The following is a 19881-nucleotide window of genomic DNA, read 5'->3' as shown; positions in this document are numbered from 1 at the left end:
GAACCCAGCTGGGTTCTCCACCACCAGCTGGGGGTCAGACCACCAAGAGGACTGGCCGTCATAAATCAGGGCCCTCGAGGGGCCCCGGTTGTAGGAGTAGTGCTTTGAGGAAGTGGCCTGCAGACAGCGGGGTCCACGTGGAGGTCATGTGAGGGAGGTGGAGGGAGACCTGGTCCTTGGGGCACGACTTCCTGGACTTCAGAGGGAGTCATTTGGGTGGAGAGGATGCGCTGGGCCGGGAGTGGGCCGGAAAGGCTATGTCTGGGAAGCTGTCGCCGGGCCTTCACAGGCAGTTGGGGATTCTGTCTCAGCAGTGGAGCCCCCATCTGTCCCACCCCTAAGATGCTGAGGGGAGTCTGTCCCTGTCCTGGAGTGGGCCTGCTGAAGCATGGCCAGCCTCCCCACGAGGCTGAGGCATGGACTAGGGCTGTGGGGATCTGAGCGGACCAGTGGATGCAGCCTTGCTTAGCAGTAGCTAGGGATAGAGTGGGGAACACTGCTGCCCTCCACCTCTGAGCCCCTTCCCACACCCAGCACCAACTGCACACTCTTCCCATAATTTTGCAAGTCGGATTTGTGCCTGGGAGGAAGGGAAGGGAAATCTGGGTAGGGCAGTGCCTGGCTCAGAGGAAGGAAGCACCGTGGGTAGTTGTTGCTGTTCAGGCACAGGGCTGCTTTGGGGAACGAAGGCCCACTGGTAGCTCCTAACACTCATCAGAGCCCCGCTCCACTCCACACTCCGGGGTGGTTCTGGGTCTGCAGCCCTCTGCTGTTGCAGGCACAGCCTCACTCCCTGTATAACCTACTCCTGTCTGGGTAAACCCTGGCCCTGGGCGGGGAACTTGCAGGGCCTGGGAGAGAACTGGGCATAGGATGGTGTCAGATGGGGCCACTGGAGGGGTCACGTGAAGGGGGCCCTCAGATACGCATGGCACCTGGTCTCAGGGCAAGTCCAGCTGGAAGGACCCTGCTCTCCAACTGCTCCTCCTCTGACCAGCCCAGGGGCTGAACTCCAGCCCTCCAGCCTCCCACCCCCATCCCAGGCCCCAACCAGGACTTCCTGGGGAGGGAGGGGCAGCAGCCTTCCATCCTGCTGGAAGCCACCCAGCAGTTTGTGGCACTAATGCTGCTTCCGGGGGTGGGCAATGCGTCATGAACCCATGCTTATTGGGCAGGCCTGGATGTGACTCCCACCACTTTCTTTCTTTTCCTCCTCAAGCTCTGCAGCCATTCTGCCTAAACAATGAGTCCCGCTTCCAGCTTTCTTGTGTGCCCAGTCCTCTTCCCTCCTCCCTTCCCCTCTCCCTCACTTTGGGAGGGAAACTGAGGCCCCAGTCAGGCTTCGTGCCCCTGGTGAGGGCAGGGGCAGGATGGGTGCTGTTCTGCATTAATTTTTACTTATTTCACAAGTGGTGCATGGTCCTGATAGAAATCATGGGAATTCGCACATTCCCAGAGGGGAGTTTTATCCCAGTCTTGAGGATGAGAAAAGAGAGCAGCCCTGGCCCCAGGAGGAGGAGGCAGGGCCATGGCCAGCAACCCACTTCTCCAGATGTTCTGGCAGGGGCTTGCGCAACCTCTGCAAGGAGGGCTCCCCCCTCCCACCCCCCACTTCCTGGTTTGTGGTCTGAGGCCCCACCGCAGGCTGGAAGTGGTGGGTTAAGCATTCCCACTGTGGCCTGAAGGGCAGGCTGGCTGGGAGTGAGAGAAGGTGGTGCTAGGTGGGAGGAGGGGCCTGGGGCCTTCTCTGCCCCCAGTGTGCCCTGTGGCGGGCTGGAAGAGGCATGTTGGTGGATATCAGCGGAAGATGGAGGTGAGGACACCCTCCATACTTTCAAAAGGATCCACGCTGGGGCCAGCTGCTCTGTGTCCTATTGGGCCACCTTATGGCCTTTGGAGCAGCCATCAGTCACCAAAGACTTGAGAGAAAGGACAGCTGCTCTCAGAGGCCAGAGCTCCAGCCCCAGCACTGGCTCAGTGTCCTCTCTAAGGTAGGGACATAGGGACAGCTGACACCCTCAAAGGGAGAGTTGACAGGTAGAGGGGTGTTGTCAGCATCTCCTTGGGCAGAGCTGGCCACTGGAGAAGGTGTGTGGGGGCTGCATCCTCCCTTTCTGGGGCTGCGCTGCCATTGCAGCTGGGCCCTGGGCCGAGGTGCTCCCCGGGCCCCCTGCCATCCCCTGGAGAGGGACAGCAGAAATAGCCAGTGCTGTTCAGGCCCCTGGCTGGCCTGGCCCATTTTGGCCACCTCCCCAAATTGCCAGGGGCTGATCCTGGGGTCATCCAGGCCCTCCAAGCCTAGAGACCGGCCTGCTGAGCTGAGGATTCCAGAGTGGTTGGCAGGGACTCCGACTGGTCAGCACTCCCAACCCCTCAGGTCCTAGAGAGAGTGCACATCCAGGGGGACGGTCCAGACTCTCACCCGTCCTCGGTCGCCCCCATACGCAGGCAGTTTCAGCGGACTTCCAGTCCCCAGGGCTGGGTGAGGAGGGAACAGAAGCACTGGGGTGGGGTTTTCATGCAGGGCTTCTCCACCAGGGCACAGGACAGTAGGGCAGACTTGAGGCAGGGCACGTGTGTGCACACATGTGTCCGTGTGGGCTGGGTCCAGGCCTGAGTGCACACGTGCTGACCCTTCTCTGCTCACACCATCCTTCTGATGCCAGAGTCCTTGCTCAGGAGGCCAGGGTGGGCAGAGAACCTGGGATTCCTGGGTCTGCATGCCTTGGGAGCAACACCTGTGAGGAGCAAGGGCTTGCAAGAGACATTACTGTGGATCCCACTGGAGCTTGGACCCTTCGGAGGTAATCCGAACGAGGGGGGAGCCACTTACCTGTCCCTGGACACGTATAACACCTTCTACAGAAACATAATTTTGGACAAGGCAGCTCCTGTCCGCTGAAGGTGACTGACTGCTCAGGGGGTTCTCTGCTGTGAGCCAGCTGTGGCTGGTGATCCCGGCAGCTGCGAACGGATGTCTGGGTCACAGCGCAGGTCCAAGCGTCCAGTCCAGGAAGGCCCTGCCAGTACTGGCTGCCCAGCCATGGCATACTTTGGCAGGGAGCCTGGGCCTTGGCTCCAGAGAGGACACTGCTGCAGGCCCTGTCAGTCTAGCCTGGGTATCCAGGTGGGCAGGGCCTGCTTATCCTTGGCAGGGGTCAGGAATGCCGGGCATGGAGAGACTGTCCTGTCTGGCTGAGAGCCTGGCATGGGAAGGTTGGTATGTGTGGCCTGCAGGAGCCCTGGACATCAGCACCGGGCAACTGCCCTCTTGCCTTGTGTCCCTAATGCACTTATAGTCACCCCCTCCACTAGTGAAGGAGTCCCTTCTAGCCCCTTGGAAGCTTTGATTGTGTCCCTGTGCCTAAGGATCAAGTTGGTATTCCACGGACAACTTAGAAAATGCAGGCACCTCTTTATTCCAAGGTGTGGGTGGGGATACAGCCAGAAGATTCTGTCCCTGGTCCAGGCTCTGGGCCAGCCTGTAAGTTGGCTGCTACCTTGCATCGTCAACTTTATTTTCTGTGTAGCCGTGGACCAGGTTGTTTTCTGCAGCCAGACATTGGGCATGGCGTGCCAGCCACAGCAGCCACTCCGCTCAGAGAGGGAGAGGGCCACCTCATCTCCGACCAGCGAAGGGCCTGAGGACTCATCTGTGGGCCCTCCTAAGCTCCAGGGGCTGGGCCTCATGTGCCCAAGGTATTCTGACATCTGGTGGAAGGGTCCTTAGGAGACCTGTGGTCCCAGTTCTTTAAAAAAAAATTATTTATTTATTTATTTAGAGAAGAGAAGGGAGGGATAAAGACAGGGAGAGAAACATTGATGTGTGAGAGAAACATCAATCAGTTATCTCTCGCACCTATTCTAATTGCACCCCAACTGGGGACTGAGCCTGCAATCCAGGCCTGTGCCCTGACTGGGAATCAAACCAGCGACTTTTTGCTTGTGGGAAGGTGCCTAACCAACTGAGCCACACTGGTCAGGGCAGCCCAGTTTTCCTCTGGAAGAACGGGAGACCATTGTATCAACTATGCAAGGGAGGCTCAGGCCTCTCCACCACTCGCAGCTCCTGCTTGCACCCTGCGATTGGCACCCCTCCCCGTTTCCCCTTGTCTATCCCTGGGTGGCTGGGCCTCACAGACTCCTTCAATGTCAGGAGCAAGGAATGCTGGGAAACTCCCACGAGCAGCCTCAGCCTCAGCCTCAGCCTCAGCCCCAACCCCCCCTAGGGACAGATGAGCCATGTTATGTCCGACTGGGAGAGTGCAGGGATGAGCCCACCAGGGGCTGCCTGCGAGCTCTGCAAGGGGGAAGAGCACAGAGCGCCCGACACTGCACTGCCGCCTCTGCTCCCAAGGCCTAGGGGCCGCAGGCTCAGGCTGGCCCAGGAGTGCCTGTTGGGGGAGCAGGGTTTCCAGGGGTGGGTAACTGCTCTGATCCTGCCTTTAGTGAGTGTGAGGGTGCGTGGGTGTGTAAACTCACAAATGGAAGTGCATAATTGTGGTATGTGCACATGTGTAAACGTGTGAGACTGGGCACAAAAGTGTGTGATTGTGTGTATGAGTAGGTGGTGTATGTAAGCCTGCGTGAACGGCTGTGTGTGAATGAAGGTGTGAGTGTGTGCAAGTGCTTCAATGTAGGAGCACGTGTGTATGAGTGCAGATAAAGTGTGAGCGCTCCTGTGGGCCTGGGGAAGCGCAGGGAAGTGATCTGTCAGTGTGGGCCTTTGGGGGAGGTTGGTGGTTCGGCTTACAGGACATCCAGAGACACTCTCCCACCCGCACGTCCACTTTGTCAAGCACAAGTCAAAGCAGAGAAGGGTCAGGAGTCACCGGTCAGGGAGAGGCTGAGGAGCGCGGGTCTGTAGCGGACCACCGGGTTGCGTCCAGCTGGGCCACCAGGTCGTCTCTCCTCAGCTGCGGCTCTCGCGACCCTCCAGCCACAGGTGTCCCCGCTGCTGGACTCTGGGGAGAGCGGAGCTCAGTCGCCTTCCCGGAGGAGGTGACTCGGGCCGGGCGGGCCGCGCATTCCTGAGCCCTGAGTCAGTGCGGCCGCCCCCTCCGGCCCGGCCCGCCCCCGGCGCGCACGCCCCTCTCACCCCGGCATTCCCGGCGGGCGGGCGGGCCGGACGGACGGGCGGGCGGGCTCGCTCGCGGGCGGGGACTCGGCGCGGGAGCCCTCCCGGCCGGCAGTGGCAGCCCCTCCTGGAGGCCCTCGGGAGCCCGGAGGACCCCGGGTGCTGGCGGTGGCGGCGGTGAGTGAGCGCGCCCGCCGGGAAGGCACGGGGCGCCGCGGGCGGGGCGGGTTCCGGGGCTGCGTCCGCTGCGCTCGGGGCCGGTCCTCAGCACACCGTGGCCGGAGCCGGTGGCGGCGGCCGGAGCCGGGTCGGGTTTGGGGTCCAGGTCGGGTCAGGATCCGGGGTTCGGGCCATTCCCAACCCGAGGCGCCCGAACTTTCCCTACTGGATTTTCCCGAGCCGCCCGCGGAGGCGGCCCAACCCCGGATTCCAACCCCGGCGCGCCGCAAAAATAGCCCGTGGCTGGATTAGCATGTCCCTGCGGGCTTGACCAGGCCGGACAGCTCGGCTCCAACCCCCCCGCCCAGCAGCCGAGGGTCCTGGGAGCGAGAGGACTCCGAGTCCGGGGTTGTCTCCAAGCTCCCGAGCTGTGCCCTCCCCGCTTAGGTTCTCCTTCCCGGTCACCGCCGGCGGGTGGTGTCTCCTAGGGCTCAGACGGTGGAACTTCTTGGGATCATCGCCGTCCCAGCTGCACTCCCTGGGGATGGGGATCATATCAGCACTTACAGCAGTCGCTGTCGCGCTGGGGGGGTGGAGGTGGACCCCTCTCTCCCCCACCTGTAATCGCTGACACTGCGGGGCTCCGGGAGTACTCCCAAACACAGTCCCCTGCCCGGGGCTCCGCGGTCAAGAGAGCAGGCCGGGGCTGAGCAGGAGGCCACCGCAGGGCGCCTTGAAATAGGCCTTCTCTCGGCCGGGGGGGATGGAGGGACCCCAGCTGCTCAGGGCGGGGTGGGGGGGTGGTGGGGGGGTGGGGGTGTGAGGGCTGGCTGTCTCCTGCTGGGGCGTGAATGTGGGTCCGAGTTGGGGGATGGGCAGGGAGTCCCCAGTCTGGAGCCCCTGCTCTATGCTATGAAAGACGCCCCCCCCCCCGCCCCCCCACAACCCGCACCTTGGGACTTCCTGGCAGAGAAGATTCAAGGATGAAACTGGCTTTTCAGGTTTGGCTCAGTTCGATGCTGGGCACTCCCCACCCCCATGGAACCAGCTTTAGCCCCCTAGCCCCCACCCAGAGACTGGGAGAAACCTAGGGAACCAAGTAGTTGGCTGGGGCGGGAGGGGCTCCTGAGGCCGAGCCCCCTGCCACCAGGAGTCATTCTGGGCAATCTGGGTCCTTTTGCCTGAGAACTGGACAGGAGCTAATAGGGGGCACAGGAGTCAAGTGGCCCCAGATCAAAGGCGTAGCCCCTTTAAGCAGCCTCCATTGGCTGAGCCGCCTCCCGCTGCACACACCGACGACCCAGGGCAGCAGAGCTGGGGCGCTGCTGTGTCCAGTACCCCTCACTCAGCGTCGCTGTGCCGGCCAGGCAGACCCCCGCCTTTGGGAGCTCCCATTCGAGGGGCACCCTTAGTTCAGAGGGAATCACCCAGGTCTCCCTTGCCTTTCAGGGCCCTCTTAGGGTCTTCTCAGCTCCAACCGCTGCTCTGCTCGGGGCGGCACCCCCACCCCCACTGCTGCCCTCCCCGGATGTGAGGGGCTCCTCGATACCGGCTCCGGTTTCCCCACCCTGGCGTCTGTGACAGGATCGACTTTCTGTCCAAGGATCGGATTCCTCGGCTTCTGCCTATTTTCTGGGCTGGACGTGTTTGAGGGTGACTTCCTCTCCCTGAACCGAAATGCTCTGGGTTGGAGAGGGTGAAGGCAGGGTCCAGAGGGGCCCAGCAGCCCTCCACAGCCTGAGGAGCCCAGGGGCCTGCCCCTTACCTTGGGGGCGGTGGCCAGGGCCAGCTAGGCAGGCACCTGGGTCCCTTTCACCTCAGCTCCGGAAAGACATGGCCCAAGGCTTTCAATCCCCTTGGAGACTCAGTGACCTCAGGCAGTGACTGGCCTCCCTGAGCCTGATTCCTCATCTGCAAGATGGGTGCAGAGAAGCTCCCCCAAGGCTTGTGAGAGTTCGGCAGGTGTGTCGGGGTTACGATGACTGCAGCCACGTCTGCTCTGATAGCAGACAGCAGGGAGCCGAATTCCCCTCGGGGCCTCTCCAGCACTGTCCAGCGGACGCTGTGTCCTAGGAGGGCATTGCTAAGCCCCGAGGGTATCCGGGTACCAGCAGTACGTATGCGGAGTCAGTTAGGGGCACTCGGGGGCGGGGGGTGGGGGGGCCTCTGCCTGGTGCCCAGGCATGTTGGTAGGATATGGGCTTCTTCCCTCTGCAGTTTGAGGGGCTGCTACTCCCTAGCTCCTGAGGTGCAGCTAGACTCCAGATTGTCGCCCCCACAATCGGCTGTAGCTAAGTCCCTGCCCCGACCCCTCGCTGACTGTGGCACGGGCAGGTCGCCTTGGGGCTCCCACGCCTCGGGGTGCGTCTGCTCTGTCAGGCCCAGCGGGGTTAGGGGCTTTAGTTCTGGCCGTTGGTGACCCTCAGGCGCCTGCCGGGACTTTGGGCAGTGCCTCCCACTCTGCGCTCCCTTTCCCGCCCCGTGTGCCGCCCTCCCAGGTCAGGTCCCCGCGCCCGCGGGGCCTCCTCCAGCAGGAAGGCCTTGTCTTCTGTTATAGGCCCTCTGCAGGCGCCTCGGCCATAGTGTGTGACATGGAGGCAGGGATTTGATGTGACCTGATGGGCAGAGGGCACCATGCAGGTCATTGGCCAGGTGTCAGATCTGCCCAGCTTCCCTCTGAGGGTTGAGGGGGGTCTGGGGGGGTTGAGGGGGGTTGATGGGGGTTGAGGGCCTGGCGGGCCTGGCCTGTATCCCTCCCAGTATAATGCCATTTGCAGGTGAGGCTAGGAAACCCAGACAGGTGACTTCCGCTTTACCATCCAGCAGTGTGTGGTGGAGAAGGACTGGATTCTGGGCTGCCAGACAGCTGGTGATCCCCTCTCCCACGGGAGACGTGGGTTGGGTTTTAGATTAGGGGTCAAACAGAAGACTGAGGGCCAGAGATCAGGGCTCTAGTGGGGAGGTTGGAGGAGCTGGCTTCTGGGACCATGCTCAGGTGAGCTGGGGACACGTTGGGGCAAGCGTCCTGGGGTGGGGCCCATGCTCCAGCTGACCTCAGTGGTGGGCGGTCCTCTGGGCTGGGCAGGGCAGGGAGCCCATGCTTGGCAGGCCCAGTCCTGGGGCCGGGCCGTCCACTTGGCCTCTGGCTACCCCTGCCAGTGTGGTCCTCCAAGTGTGCGGGAGGCCTGGGCGCAGTGGTGGCTCTGCTCACACCTGGGGATCCCGCTTCGCACCAGCCGTGGCCGCTGGCCAGGCCCAGGCAGGCCAGGACTCCTCCCCGGCCTCCTCCTGACTCTTGGCCCAACTTCCCAGGCAGGGCATCAGTGAAGGGTTCTGTCCCTAGTATCCCCCACGGCCCCTGCTCACGACACACACACTTGGGCCCTCTTACCCCCGGGCTCGCTGCCCTTCCTTGGCTACCTTGCTTGGGCTGCTCCCCAGAGCCTGCAGGCCGCGTCAGCCTACTGTGCGGCAGGCGGCAGGAGCCGCTGGGGCCCCTGGCCTCCCTACCCTGGCTCCTGCGTCCCAGCCCCTCCGCACCCTTGTGCAGTTCTGGCCTGAAGTGTCCTCAGTCAACCCCAGAGTGGGACCCTCCCCCTGCGCCCCCCAGCCCTTCGCCCTGATGGCTGCAGCAGCTCCCACCCCTCTCACTGCCGCTTAAAGCAGCCCCAGGGGTCCCGTGACTCTGTGGGGCCCTCTTTCCCAGCCTCAGCTGACCTTGCCCCTCGTCCTGAGCTGTTCAAACACCTGGGGAGCAGTGTCATTTTGTGTCCCCCTGCTGGTCTGGGTCCCCACCCTTGGCATTTGCTTTGTCAGCAATTCTCACTTTACTTCCAGATGCTCCTTTGGGAGTCTCCCGATGGGCTGGGCCCTGGGTGGGCAGCCACGGATGTTGCCAGAGTGACTCAGATGCTGTGTGACCCTGGGCAGTCGGGCTGTGGTTTCTGCCTGCACCCAGGGGTCAGCAGAGGGGAGATGCCGTTGGGATTTCCACCATGAGGGGCTGTCTGGGAACAAGAGCCCACTGTACGCCCAGGGGAGGCCTGGACACTGAGCCACTGTGTCTGCTGGACAGGCACTGCACCCTCCCCAGTCCAGACTCTTTGTCCTGCCTGGGACTGCCCCTCCCCCACACCCTTGGGTGCTGGTGTGGAGCCTTCCTCATGAATCCCACCCACTTGAGGCCCAGACGGGGAACTGGGTACACAGGGGGAGGGCAGGCTGGGTGCCCCGGAGCTGCATGGGCTACAGAGCTCCCTCCTGCCTCTGCTCCAAACACAGGAACACAGGGCTGCGTGGCCCTGTGTTCCTGGACAGACCGCGGGCCAGGGCCTGCGGAGGCTGGGGGCTGCCCGGCTGCCCATGCATGCTGACCACCCTCCTCCTTGTGTGTGCTGTTCCTGCCCGACGTGATCACACAGTTGTCGGCTCCTCCTCCAGACCCAACTGAAGGGTCATTTTCAGGAATCTCCCATTACCCAGATCATGGGGACTGAGGATCTGCTAGCCTGTGCTCCAAAGTGGCCGGTGTCTCCCTGGCAGTGGCTCTGGAGCATGGTGGGCCTGGCAGTGACAGGTAGCACACACGTGGGTGACCTCCTGAGCTGTGCTAGCAGATCCAGGGCCAGGAGCCTGACTGAGGTCGGGCAGTATGCATGTGCAGGGGCAAGGCCCTGGGATGGGAGGAACCAGGGGTCAGGAGAGCCAGGGGTCGGGGTGGCAGTGGGAGCCCTGGAAAGTCATGTATGTGTGTGGTGGGGGAGCCGACCCATCAGCTGGCAGAGATTCCTTGTACTGCTGTGCGGCAACCAGCTAATATCACCTAGGCGTGCTGGGCGTGCAGGGGGAGGCGCGTGGAGAGGCTGGCCCCCAGCCTCCAGGCTGCAGATTCCCGGCAGTGGCCCCAGGTGCCACTCTGGGCCCTGTACCTCTCAGGACCTCACAGTGACTCCACCAGAAGCACTGGCTTGCTTCTCAGGCGAGAACACCGAGGCTACACGGGCACCGGGTGGCTGGTTGGCAGGCACGGGCCGCAGGCCACATGGCCGCCCCATCTGAAACGCTAAGGGGGTTCCCATCCCGTCTGGTTTCTCACCCATAAGGCCCCACAGGGTCCGGCACAGTCTCGGGGGGCAGGTGGCCTGGATCACCGCCTGGCAGGCGTGGCTTGACCGTGGCTTGGAGGGCATATGGGGTGCTGTCACAGCACTGCAGGTTCTGGGCGCCCCTGTCTGATCACCGGCTGTGTCCCCAACGTGCCCGGTGCCGGCTGAAATTCCACCACTAGAGCCTGAGGCCCAAGGCTGCCCTTCCCAGTCACTTCCTTACCAGCAGGGGGGTCTTAATGGCCACATGATCTGTGAGGGGAGGGCTGGGGTGCTGAGCGCACCAGGGAGCACACGGGCCTGGGTTGGGCTTGTGACGTGAGCTGGACGAGGGCTGCTCTCCTGGTTCAGGCCCCTGGGAGACCCATTTTCAGGAGGATTCATGTTGCTCACTGCCCCCCACCAGACCTCTCTGCCTTTACCCCTCTGCAGGGACCCCTTTGTCGGACCCCACGTTATGGGGATCGGCCTGGGTAGGCGCCCAGAAGGGATTCCCGGTGATGTACGTGCAAATGCTGCCTTCAGCCCTCATCCTGAGATCACACCAGAAGGGAGGGGACAGGGGCTTGGCTCCGAGGGGGCTACCTGAATGGAGAGACCCCTGGGTGCACAGTTGGCTCAGAGCAGAGGCAGGACCATGAGGGATGGAGTAAGAGCTGGGAGAAGGCATCCCTGAAGGACTCCTTCCCACGGAGCCTGTTCCTGATTGGTGTAGCGCAAGTGGGAGCTGTGAGCAGGGCCTGGGGATGGTCCCTATTGGTGTAGGGCCAGGCGGAGTATAAGTGATGAGTAGTGTCACTGCAGGGGTAATAGGATCTGTGAGCAGTGCCCTGGCCCTGGCCCTGGTCATCGTAGAGCCTGGAGGGGCTGTGCGCAGCACTCGGTGGTGCGTCCTGTTTGGTGTAAGGCCAGTAGGGGATGCTGGCCGCAGCCTGGCCTGGCCCTCAGTCAGCAGAGGGTCAGGAGGAGCTGTGTGCTGCATCCAGGGCTGTTTTTGGTCTATATAGTCCCGGTGGTAGCTGTGAGAACCGTCCCGGGCCTGTCCCTGGTTTGCATAGGGGCAGGAGGAGCTCTGTCCAGCACTCTGTGCCCTCCCTGGGCTGTGTCGGAGCAGGAGCAGACACCTTCCTCGGGCGGTAGTCCCAGGCCAGGGCAGAGCCGGAGTCTCCGGAGCCGGGTCCTGGCCCTTCCCAGGGCCCGTAAGAGCAGTAGGACCGTAAGAGCAGTAGGAGCCGCCAGAAGTGTCCCAGGCCTGTCCTCAGTTATGCTACCTTGAATGTGTGACTTCAGGCAAGTCAAGCCTCTGCTCTCCAGGCCTCAGTTGCCTTATTTCTAAGGTAGGGGAGGGGCCCTCTCTGTATTTACTCCGAGCAGCTGGGAGGGAGGCTCAGAAGTGGAAGCTGTTTCTGGGGTGTCGGTAGGTGGGTTACGGGCCTGTCAGGATCTGAATCTCTTTCAAGGAGGCTGAGGAATTTTGGGGTCTCTGCCCTGAGTATTGGTTGGCCACTCCTGTGGTATCTGTGCCCCCACTGTGGTCAGGGAAACCTCCCAATCCTTGGGTCCTGTTTTCAGGTCCTTTGTGGCCCTTCTTTGGGAAGGGGGATCCAGACCTGGGCTGAAAGTGATGCTTCCTAAGGAGGGAAACGGAATGCCAAGTAAACTATGGTCACATGACCTTTGCCTCACAGTGCCATGACCAGGCAGCGGTGGCCCAAGTCAAACCCTGGCCTCCCTCTCTGCTCTGGGTCCTGGGCCCTTACTCTGTGCGTAAGGGATAGATTTGGGATTGGGTCTCAGATGCTTAGCTTTGGGGCTGGATGGGCAGCACTGCGGCTGCTGAGCTGCTCTGCTGCTCTTTCTAGGTGCATGGCTCCCTCTGGTGGTCACGACAGCATCTGCGCCCAGGCGGGTTTCAGGAGGCGCTGTTGCAGCAGCAGCTCTCAGACCCTGGGATACCATGTGGCCACTCCTCTGTGACACGGGAGCCTTCACACACCCCAGTTGGGGACGTAGGGGCCCTCTGTGTCTGGGGCAGATGGCATGGTGGCTAAGAGGGTGCGGGCTGAGTCTTGCCCTGTGTGCAGGCCACAGTGAGCTCCTCAGCCTGCCTGGGCCATGCTCCCCAGACTTCTGCTCTGGCCATTCCGGTGCCAGGAGCAACCCTCCGGCCCCAGCCTTGCTAACTTGATCTCTTCCTTCGAGCCTGTGCTCAGATGTCACCTCGCAGGCAGGCATCACTGCCCCTGGCAACAGCCATGTGCCGGCTTTGTGCCTATCACGCCTCACATCTTCTAACACAGCGTTATCTGCCGACTTACAGGTTATTGTGTGTTTGGACTGTTAGCTCCAGGAGGGCAGGGATTCGTCTGGTTTTGGTTTCTCTGTTTCTGCACCTGTGTTCCAAGCATTGAGGAGTGGCTCCCAGTAGCTGCTCTGACATCTGTCATGTAAATTTACATCATCTGGAGGCCTGGTGTGGGCCCAGCCATGAGTGTCGGGACGAACGTGGTGGGGACAATGCTGGTCCGTGTTGAGCTCCTGAGCTTCGGCCGCGGGAGCTGGGACCACCGCCGTTAGGGCTATCACCGCATCTCCTTTCTCCTGGGTCAGCCCAGGGGACTTCGGGCATCTGTCAGCATGTAAGTGAATCACACCCGCCCCCAGGCCCGCACTGCCGCACCCGGAACCATGAGCGAGGCCCGCAGGGACAGCACCAGCAGCCTGCAGCGCAAGAAGCCACCCTGGCTGAAGCTGGACATTCCGGCTGTGGTGCCCCCTGTGGCAGAGGAACCCAGCTTCCTGCAGGTAGGCCCTGGCCAGCATGGGCTGTGGGTGCTTCCTGTCCAGCCCCCTCACCACGACCCCATTGCCCAGCCCCTGAGACGCCAGGCTTTCTTGCGGAGTGTGAGTATGCCGGCTGAGACAGCCCACATCCCTTCGCCTTACCACGAGCCCCGCCGGCCGGTGCTGCAGCGCCAGGCATCCATCACACAGACCATCCGCAGGTACGGCACTGCGCCTGGGCTGCTCCATGGGTCGGGGGCTGGGGGCTGGGGGCTGGGGGACCGAGGCAGGCACACGGGCCCCCTTCCGGTAGTGAGGCTGGGAATGGGGCAGGGGCCCCTCCTGTCTCGCCGTCTCCTCAGTCTCATTCCCTGTGTCACCCTTGCCTCCTCCTGCTCCGGGGACTGACTCCTCTCACCTACCGCCCTTCTCCACTGCCCCCAGCACTTGCTCTCTCCTTCTCTGTCTCCCCCACCCCAATGCTCTGGCTCCTGAACAGCCGGCAGGTGCGCTTTGGGCGCGTCCACACTCTGCCCCTCTTGGGCTCCCCTGCTGCCCGCAGGGCCCTCCCACAGCGCCGGTCTCTCTCCCGGTCCCTGCTCAGGTACTGTGGGCAGGGTGTGAGTGTGTTAGCATCAGCTGCTGTGTGCATGGCTTGGGGCCTCTTGGGAGCTGGCAGCCTGGTTTGCGTTCCCTGGGGCTCCTACTGGCAGGTGCTGGTGGTGTTTTTGTTTGCATGTCCAAGGGCTGTGGGCAACCTGCCTGGGCTTGCAGTGCCCGTTGCTCGAGTCCTGTGGTGTCCAAGGTCAAGCTGCTGCCCAGGGCTCAGCTCTCCCTGGATGACCTAAGGGCGGAGCTCTGAGCACCATCTCTGGATGCAGTGTCTCCTCACAGAACCCCTTCTCAGGGGTGGGGTGTGGGCCTGGGTAAGATACTCACCTGGACAAGGCCTATTATCTGTGGCTCTAGTGGAACTTGGAGTTGGCTAATTGTTTAGGGGGCAGCCAGGCTGAGACCCACTCATCCTCTTCACTGGACCCAGCTCAGCTGGACCCCAGACCCTGGAGTGACAGAAGCCTGGGGGGAAGCATGCTGCCTAGGCGGGGTCCTGTGAGGCCCCCGCTGGGGAGGGGAGAGATCTGCTTCCCCGTGTTGAGTCCCTCTCATGGTAGGGGCACAGCTGACTGGTTCGGAGTGAGCAAGGACAGTGACAGCACCCAGAAGTGGCAGCGCAAGAGCATTCGTCACTGCAGCCAGCGCTATGGGAAGCTGAAGCCGCAGGTCATCCGGGAGCTAGACCTGCCCAGCCAGGACAATGCGTCACTGACCAGCACGGAGACGCCCCCGCCACTCTATGTTGGACCATGCCAGCTGGGCATGCAAAAGGTGTGCCTGCCCCCCGCTGCCTCCCAAAGGCCACTCACTCTGCTCCCCTGGGCTGGGGCTGGGGGCACCACCAACCTGAGCAGAAGAGTTTCCTTGAAGCTCCTGGTCTGGAACCGTGGTTGGATGGTCCCGTAAAGACACCTGAGATACTTTCTGGGAAGGGAGGCTTGGGGGATGGGACAGGTTGCTGGGATTGTACAGTGGGGCCAGCTCTGGGTGGGAGAGCATCTCAGGGAGGGCGAAGAGCAGTGTGAAGGCACTACAGGGGGGAGAGGGACCCCTCTGGGTGCAGTGGGGTGGGGGGTACCCGCAGCTGTCCAGGCACCCACGGAGTGTGGGGGGAGCAGCAGCTGTGTTCTCCACAGTGGGGCTGGGGTGGGGAAGGAGCCTTTGGGGTGATGACCCAGCCCCCCGACTCCTGCGTCTCCTCCCCTCCGCCAGATCATAGACCCCCTGGCCCGGGGCCGGGCCTTCCGCATGGCGGATGACACCGCCGATGGCCTGAGTACCCCGCACACGCCCGTCACTCCGGGCGCTGCCTCCCTCTGCTCCTTCTCCAGCTCCCGCTCGGGTTTCAACCGGCTCCCACGGCGGCGCAAGCGTGAGTCTGTGGCCAAGATGAGCTTCCGGGCAGCTGCAGCGCTGGTGAAGGTGGGTACAGGGGCTGGGCAGGGGACGGGGCTGACCTGGTAGCATGCCACATGCTCACCCCTCGCTGGCAGGGCCGCTCTGTTAGGGACGGCACGTTGCGCCGGGTGCAGCGCCGAAGCTTCACCCCTGCCAGCTTCCTGGAGGAGGACACAGCTGACTTCCCTGACGAGCTGGACACGTCCTTCTTTGCCCGGGTAAGAGCTCAGGGGTGTTCCCCTGGACCGCCCCCCCACCTACGTGTCCCGCCCTGACCGTGCGTATTTGCTCAGGAAGGTGTCCTCCACGAGGAGCTGTCCACATATCCAGATGAGGTGTTCGAGTCCCCATCAGAGGCAGCGCTCAAGGACTGGGAGAAAGCCCCAGACCAGGCGGACATGACAGGGGGGGCCCTGGACCGCACGGAGCTGGAGCGCAGCCACCTGATGCTGTGCGTGGGAGCGGTGTGAGGGGGCGGGCAGTCGGGGTTGGGGGCGGAGGTCAGGAGCAGTGGGGCCCGGGCAGGATGCCCTGGAGGGCTGAGGGAAGGGGTCCCCTTAGCTACTGTGGCTGGACGACCCAGGGCTGGGCTCCGTTTGCATCTCAGCTGCTCACCTGTGGAACAGAAGTGAAGTCCCAGAGCCCCCAGCTAGACAGAATTTAGCGGGGAGGCCAGGGAACTGTCATAGATCTGGTCCCACCTTCCTGCCATCTTCAGAGGGGCTCAGGATTGCTCTTTACCTATAAGGAGGAGGGTGCACAGTCTTCACCACTACATGGGAGCAAGACAGGGACAGAAGGTTGCCCGGGGCATGCCTGGGCCAGACTGCAGCAGGACGGGGGTCTGGTGTGGGAGCCCACTGTGCCTCTTCCCCCCAGGCCCCTGGAACGCGGCTGGCGGAAGCAGAAGGAGGGTGGCCCCGTGGCCCTGCAGCCCAGGGTGCGGCTGCGTCAGGAGGTGGTGAGCACGGCGGGGCAGCGGAGGGGCCAGCGCATCGCTATGCCGGTGCGCAGGTTCTTTGCCCGGGAGAAGAGGCCTTATGGGCTGGGCATGGTGGGCCGGCTAACCAACCGCACCTACCGCAAGCGGATCGACAGCTATGTCAAACGCCAGATTGAGGACATGGACGACCACAGGTAGGCACGGGGGGGGGGGGGCGGCTGGCTTATGGCTGGCAAGACTCTATGGTGGGCGCTTCCCGTTGGAGATGCCACCTTCCCCACCTCTGCTGACGCTCCGCCCGCAGGCCCTTCTTCACCTACTGGCTCACCTTCGTGCACTCACTGGTCACCATTCTGGCCGTGTGCATCTACGGCATCGCACCTGTGGGCTTCTCGCAGCATGAGACTGTGGACTCGGTGAGCCCCGGGGCCCTCTCTGGGCCTAGACCAGTGAAGTCTGGGCTTGGGACGCCCTCCTGCCCACTCTGGAAGAAGACAGCCTGAGTGGGCTCCTTCTGATCTTTTCCCCTCGACTTCCCAGGTGCTGCGGAACCGTGGGGTCTATGAGAATGTCAAGTACGTGCAGCAAGAGAACTTCTGGATCGGGCCCAGCTCGGTGAGGGAGGAGCCAGGAGGCTAGGTGGGCAAGGACTCTGGGCTGGCAGCTGACTGGGGCTTCAGCTGCACATTCCGCCCCCTGTAGGAGGCTCTCATTCACCTGGGCGCCAAGTTCTCGCCCTGCATGCGCCAGGACCCACAGGTGCACAGTTTCATCCTGGCTGCGCGGGAGCGGGAGAAGCACTCCGCCTGCTGTGTGCGCAATGACCGGTCGGGCTGCGTGCAGACGTCGGCGGAGGAATGCTCGGTGTGTGCCCCTGCCCGCAGCGCGTGACCGGGAGCTCTGCACTGTGTGGTTGTGGCCACGTTGCGACTCCGGGTGGCGCTGGTTGAATTGTCCTTTCCCCCGGATCATGACACAGTGCACTTTCCCATCGCACGATGACCCTTGCTAATGGTCACCGCTTTCCACCCCCAACCCCTCCGTCCGGCCCCACAGACACCATCAGGGAGTCGTGTGACGTCTCGGACTAGGGCGTGCTCTTCCTGTGTCTTGTTTTTGTGCATGGCTTAAGTTTACGGAAGTGGTATTGCCTTATTTTTTTTGCTAAACAACTATGAAAGAACAAGATTCATCAAAGTTTTATTACCTCATTTTATGAGGAGGTGCCAGCATTTATACTGGGCCCTAACTTTGGGCACAGGTGGTTTTTAATTTTATGCTAATATGAATTATGTTCTTGAGCTTGTAACAGACTCCCCCCACACACTCACATTTCCACTGTGTAAATGGATAGATTTTGGGTTGTGGGCTCAGAAGGATCTTGATGTTTGGCTTTTGACTCCTGCCTTCTGGAGACCGTGCTGGCTGAGGGGAGGCTCTGAGGCCGGCCCTGTCTCCCACAGTCCACGCTGGCCGTGTGGGTGAAGTGGCCTTTCCATCCCAGCGTCCCGGACCTCGCTGGCCACAAGCGGCAGTTTGGTTCTGTCTGTCACCAGGACCCCAGGTCAGTCCTCCTGGCCTGTCCCTACCTCCCTGAGCAGTGGGGAGAGGGCGTAGCTGCTCCCTGTGGGGTTAGGTGGAAGGGTGGCAAGGGCACAAAGCAGGGTCTAACCGCCTCCTGGGCTCATGCAGGGTGTGTGATGAGCCCTCCTCGGAGGACCCCCATGAGTGGCCGGATGACATCACCAAGTGGCCGGTGAGCTGGGATAGTAGACTGCTGGGGCTGCGGAGTCACCTTTATCACATGGGGGAGGAGTCCACACCTCAACCATTTAATAGGCCAGGAGGTTCCCATTGTGGGACCACCCTGTCTTTGGATGTAATGCCCTTGGTCTTGGCCTAGCCAATTCTTCCACCAACACCTGCCTCTCTAAACATGTAGCCAGAACCACATAGAGACTTGGGAGGTCAAATGACATGATTTCAACTTAACAGATGGGAAAACTGAGGCTTAGGATGCAGTAGCTTGCTCAAAGTCAAGGCCTATTTTCTACTGTAGGAGCCTGTCCACCTTTGCCCCAACCCCAAAAGCACAGTGTGGGCCCAGGGTTGGGGGAAGCCCCTACCCAACTCACCCCGTTTGTGACCCAGATATGCACCAAAAACAGCGCGGGGAACCACACCAACCACCCCCACATGGACTGCGTCATCACGGGCCGGCCCTGCTGCATTGGCACCAAGGGCAGGTGGGTGTGCCTGCGCGCAGAGCGGGGCCCGGAATCACACGAGATAGTGAGAGCGTGGGGTGAGAGGGGCTGGGACCTGGGCATGGGTGGTACAATCAGGGGCCTCTGCCCCTGGGCTCCGGCTGTCCCCCTCTCCAAGGCTTCCCCACCCTGACTCGACCCTCCAGGTGCGAGATCACCTCCCGGGAGTACTGTGACTTCATGAGGGGCTACTTCCACGAGGAGGCCACACTCTGCTCTCAGGTAGGCGTCGGGGTACACACCCCGCCCCGCCCTGCTCCCCAGGGCAGGTGCTGACAGGCCACTCTGCGCAGGTGCACTGCATGGACGATGTGTGCGGGCTCCTGCCCTTCCTCAACCCCGAGGTGCCCGACCAGTTCTACCGCCTCTGGCTGTCCCTCTTCCTGCACGCTGGGCAAGTGACACCTTACGGGCTGAGCAGGGTCGGGTGGTCTCAGGGACCCCAGGAGTGGCTGGCAAGGGGGCGGCCCTCCCTGCTGAGTGCTGCCCCCCCACCTCACAGCATCCTGCACTGCCTGGTGTCCGTCTGCTTCCAGATGACTGTGCTGAGGGACCTGGAAAAGCTAGCGGGCTGGCACCGCATAGCCATTATCTACCTGCTGAGTGGCGTCACTGGTAACCTAGCCAGTGCCATATTCCTGCCATACCGGGCAGAGGTAAGGCTGCCCCGGGGTTCCAGCCTGGGAGCATCTCCATTTGGCCCCTCCATCCTGCTGTGCTCTGGGCCACGAGAGGCGGGACGGCTGTGGTCCAGGCCCCTGCTCAGCACCCCTGCTGCCTGCACAGGTGGGCCCGGCCGGCTCGCAGTTCGGCATCCTGGCGTGCCTCTTCGTGGAGCTCTTTCAGAGCTGGCAGATTCTGGCTCGGCCCTGGCGTGCCTTCTTCAAGCTGCTGGCGGTGGTCCTCTTCCTCTTCGCCTTCGGGCTGCTGCCCTGGATCGACAACTTTGCGCACATCTCCGGCTTCGTCAGCGGCCTCTTCCTCTCCTTTGCCTTCCTGCCCTACATCAGCTTCGGCAGGTTCGACCTGTACCGCAAACGCTGCCAGATCATCATCTTCCAGGTGGTCTTCCTGGGCCTCCTGGCCGGCCTGGTGGTCCTCTTCTACTTCTACCCTGTGCGCTGTGAGTGGTGCGAGTTCCTCACCTGCATCCCCTTCACCGACAAGTTCTGTGAGAAGTACGAGCTGGATGCCCAGCTCCACTGAGCTGGGGGTGGTGGGGCCATAGGCCGGCAGCGGGCCAGGGCCAGGTGGGCCACCCGCCCCGAGCCTCACAGGCCAGGGGGCCTTGTCAAGCAAGCCCTGTGGGCGTCCTGCCTGTTTCCTGGACACAGACCTCTTGTGCCTTGTTCACTGCTGTTGAACCTCTTGTACTTCTGGGCATTTATTACACTAGTTCCTGTGATTACTTTCTAACTAGTCTCCTGACGACCACCTCATGTGGCCAATAAATGGACTGGGAGCGTTTTAGCTGCCACCAACTTGACCTGAGCGGTCTCCTCCTTTCTGATGGAAAGTGTCTAAGCACCTCTC

The 19881-nt window shown here is 62.2% G+C and overlaps 1 protein-coding gene across 9 annotated transcripts; it reads left to right on the top strand.

Annotated features, from left to right (window-relative positions):
• Positions 1 to 5115: 5115 nt before the first annotated feature.
• Positions 5116 to 19834, top strand: RHBDF1 (rhomboid 5 homolog 1). Of its 9 annotated transcripts, none has more exons than XM_045848953.1 (18): positions 5116 to 5254; positions 13006 to 13146; positions 13216 to 13346; positions 14298 to 14511; positions 14953 to 15162; positions 15234 to 15356; positions 15432 to 15589; positions 16018 to 16275; positions 16386 to 16497; positions 16622 to 16696; positions 16784 to 16945; positions 17545 to 17645; positions 17774 to 17837; positions 18233 to 18327; positions 18495 to 18570; positions 18642 to 18742; positions 18851 to 19004; positions 19135 to 19834. In XM_045848953.1, exons 2-18 carry the CDS (start codon positions 13030 to 13032, stop codon positions 19552 to 19554), a joined length of 2571 nt encoding a protein of 856 aa, XP_045704909.1. In that variant the 5' UTR covers positions 5116 to 5254; positions 13006 to 13029; the 3' UTR covers positions 19555 to 19834. The 9 variants fall into 9 exon arrangements, with proteins under 9 accessions (XP_045704909.1, XP_045704908.1, XP_045704904.1 ...); XM_045848952.1 differs by adding an exon at positions 13625 to 13729 and having other exon boundaries at positions 13006 to 13346; XM_045848948.1 differs by adding an exon at positions 13625 to 13729 and having other exon boundaries at positions 18642 to 19834.
• Positions 19835 to 19881: the final 47 nt, after the last annotated feature.

This window comes from Phyllostomus hastatus, unplaced genomic scaffold (genome assembly GCF_019186645.2).
Source record: "Phyllostomus hastatus isolate PE091 unplaced genomic scaffold, TTU_PhHast_1.1 phas_contig_64, whole genome shotgun sequence".
Taxonomy (NCBI): Eukaryota; Metazoa; Chordata; class Mammalia; order Chiroptera; family Phyllostomidae; genus Phyllostomus; species Phyllostomus hastatus.
Note: the sequence above shows the minus strand (reverse complement) of the source record. Positions and strands in the feature narration are given on the sequence as shown.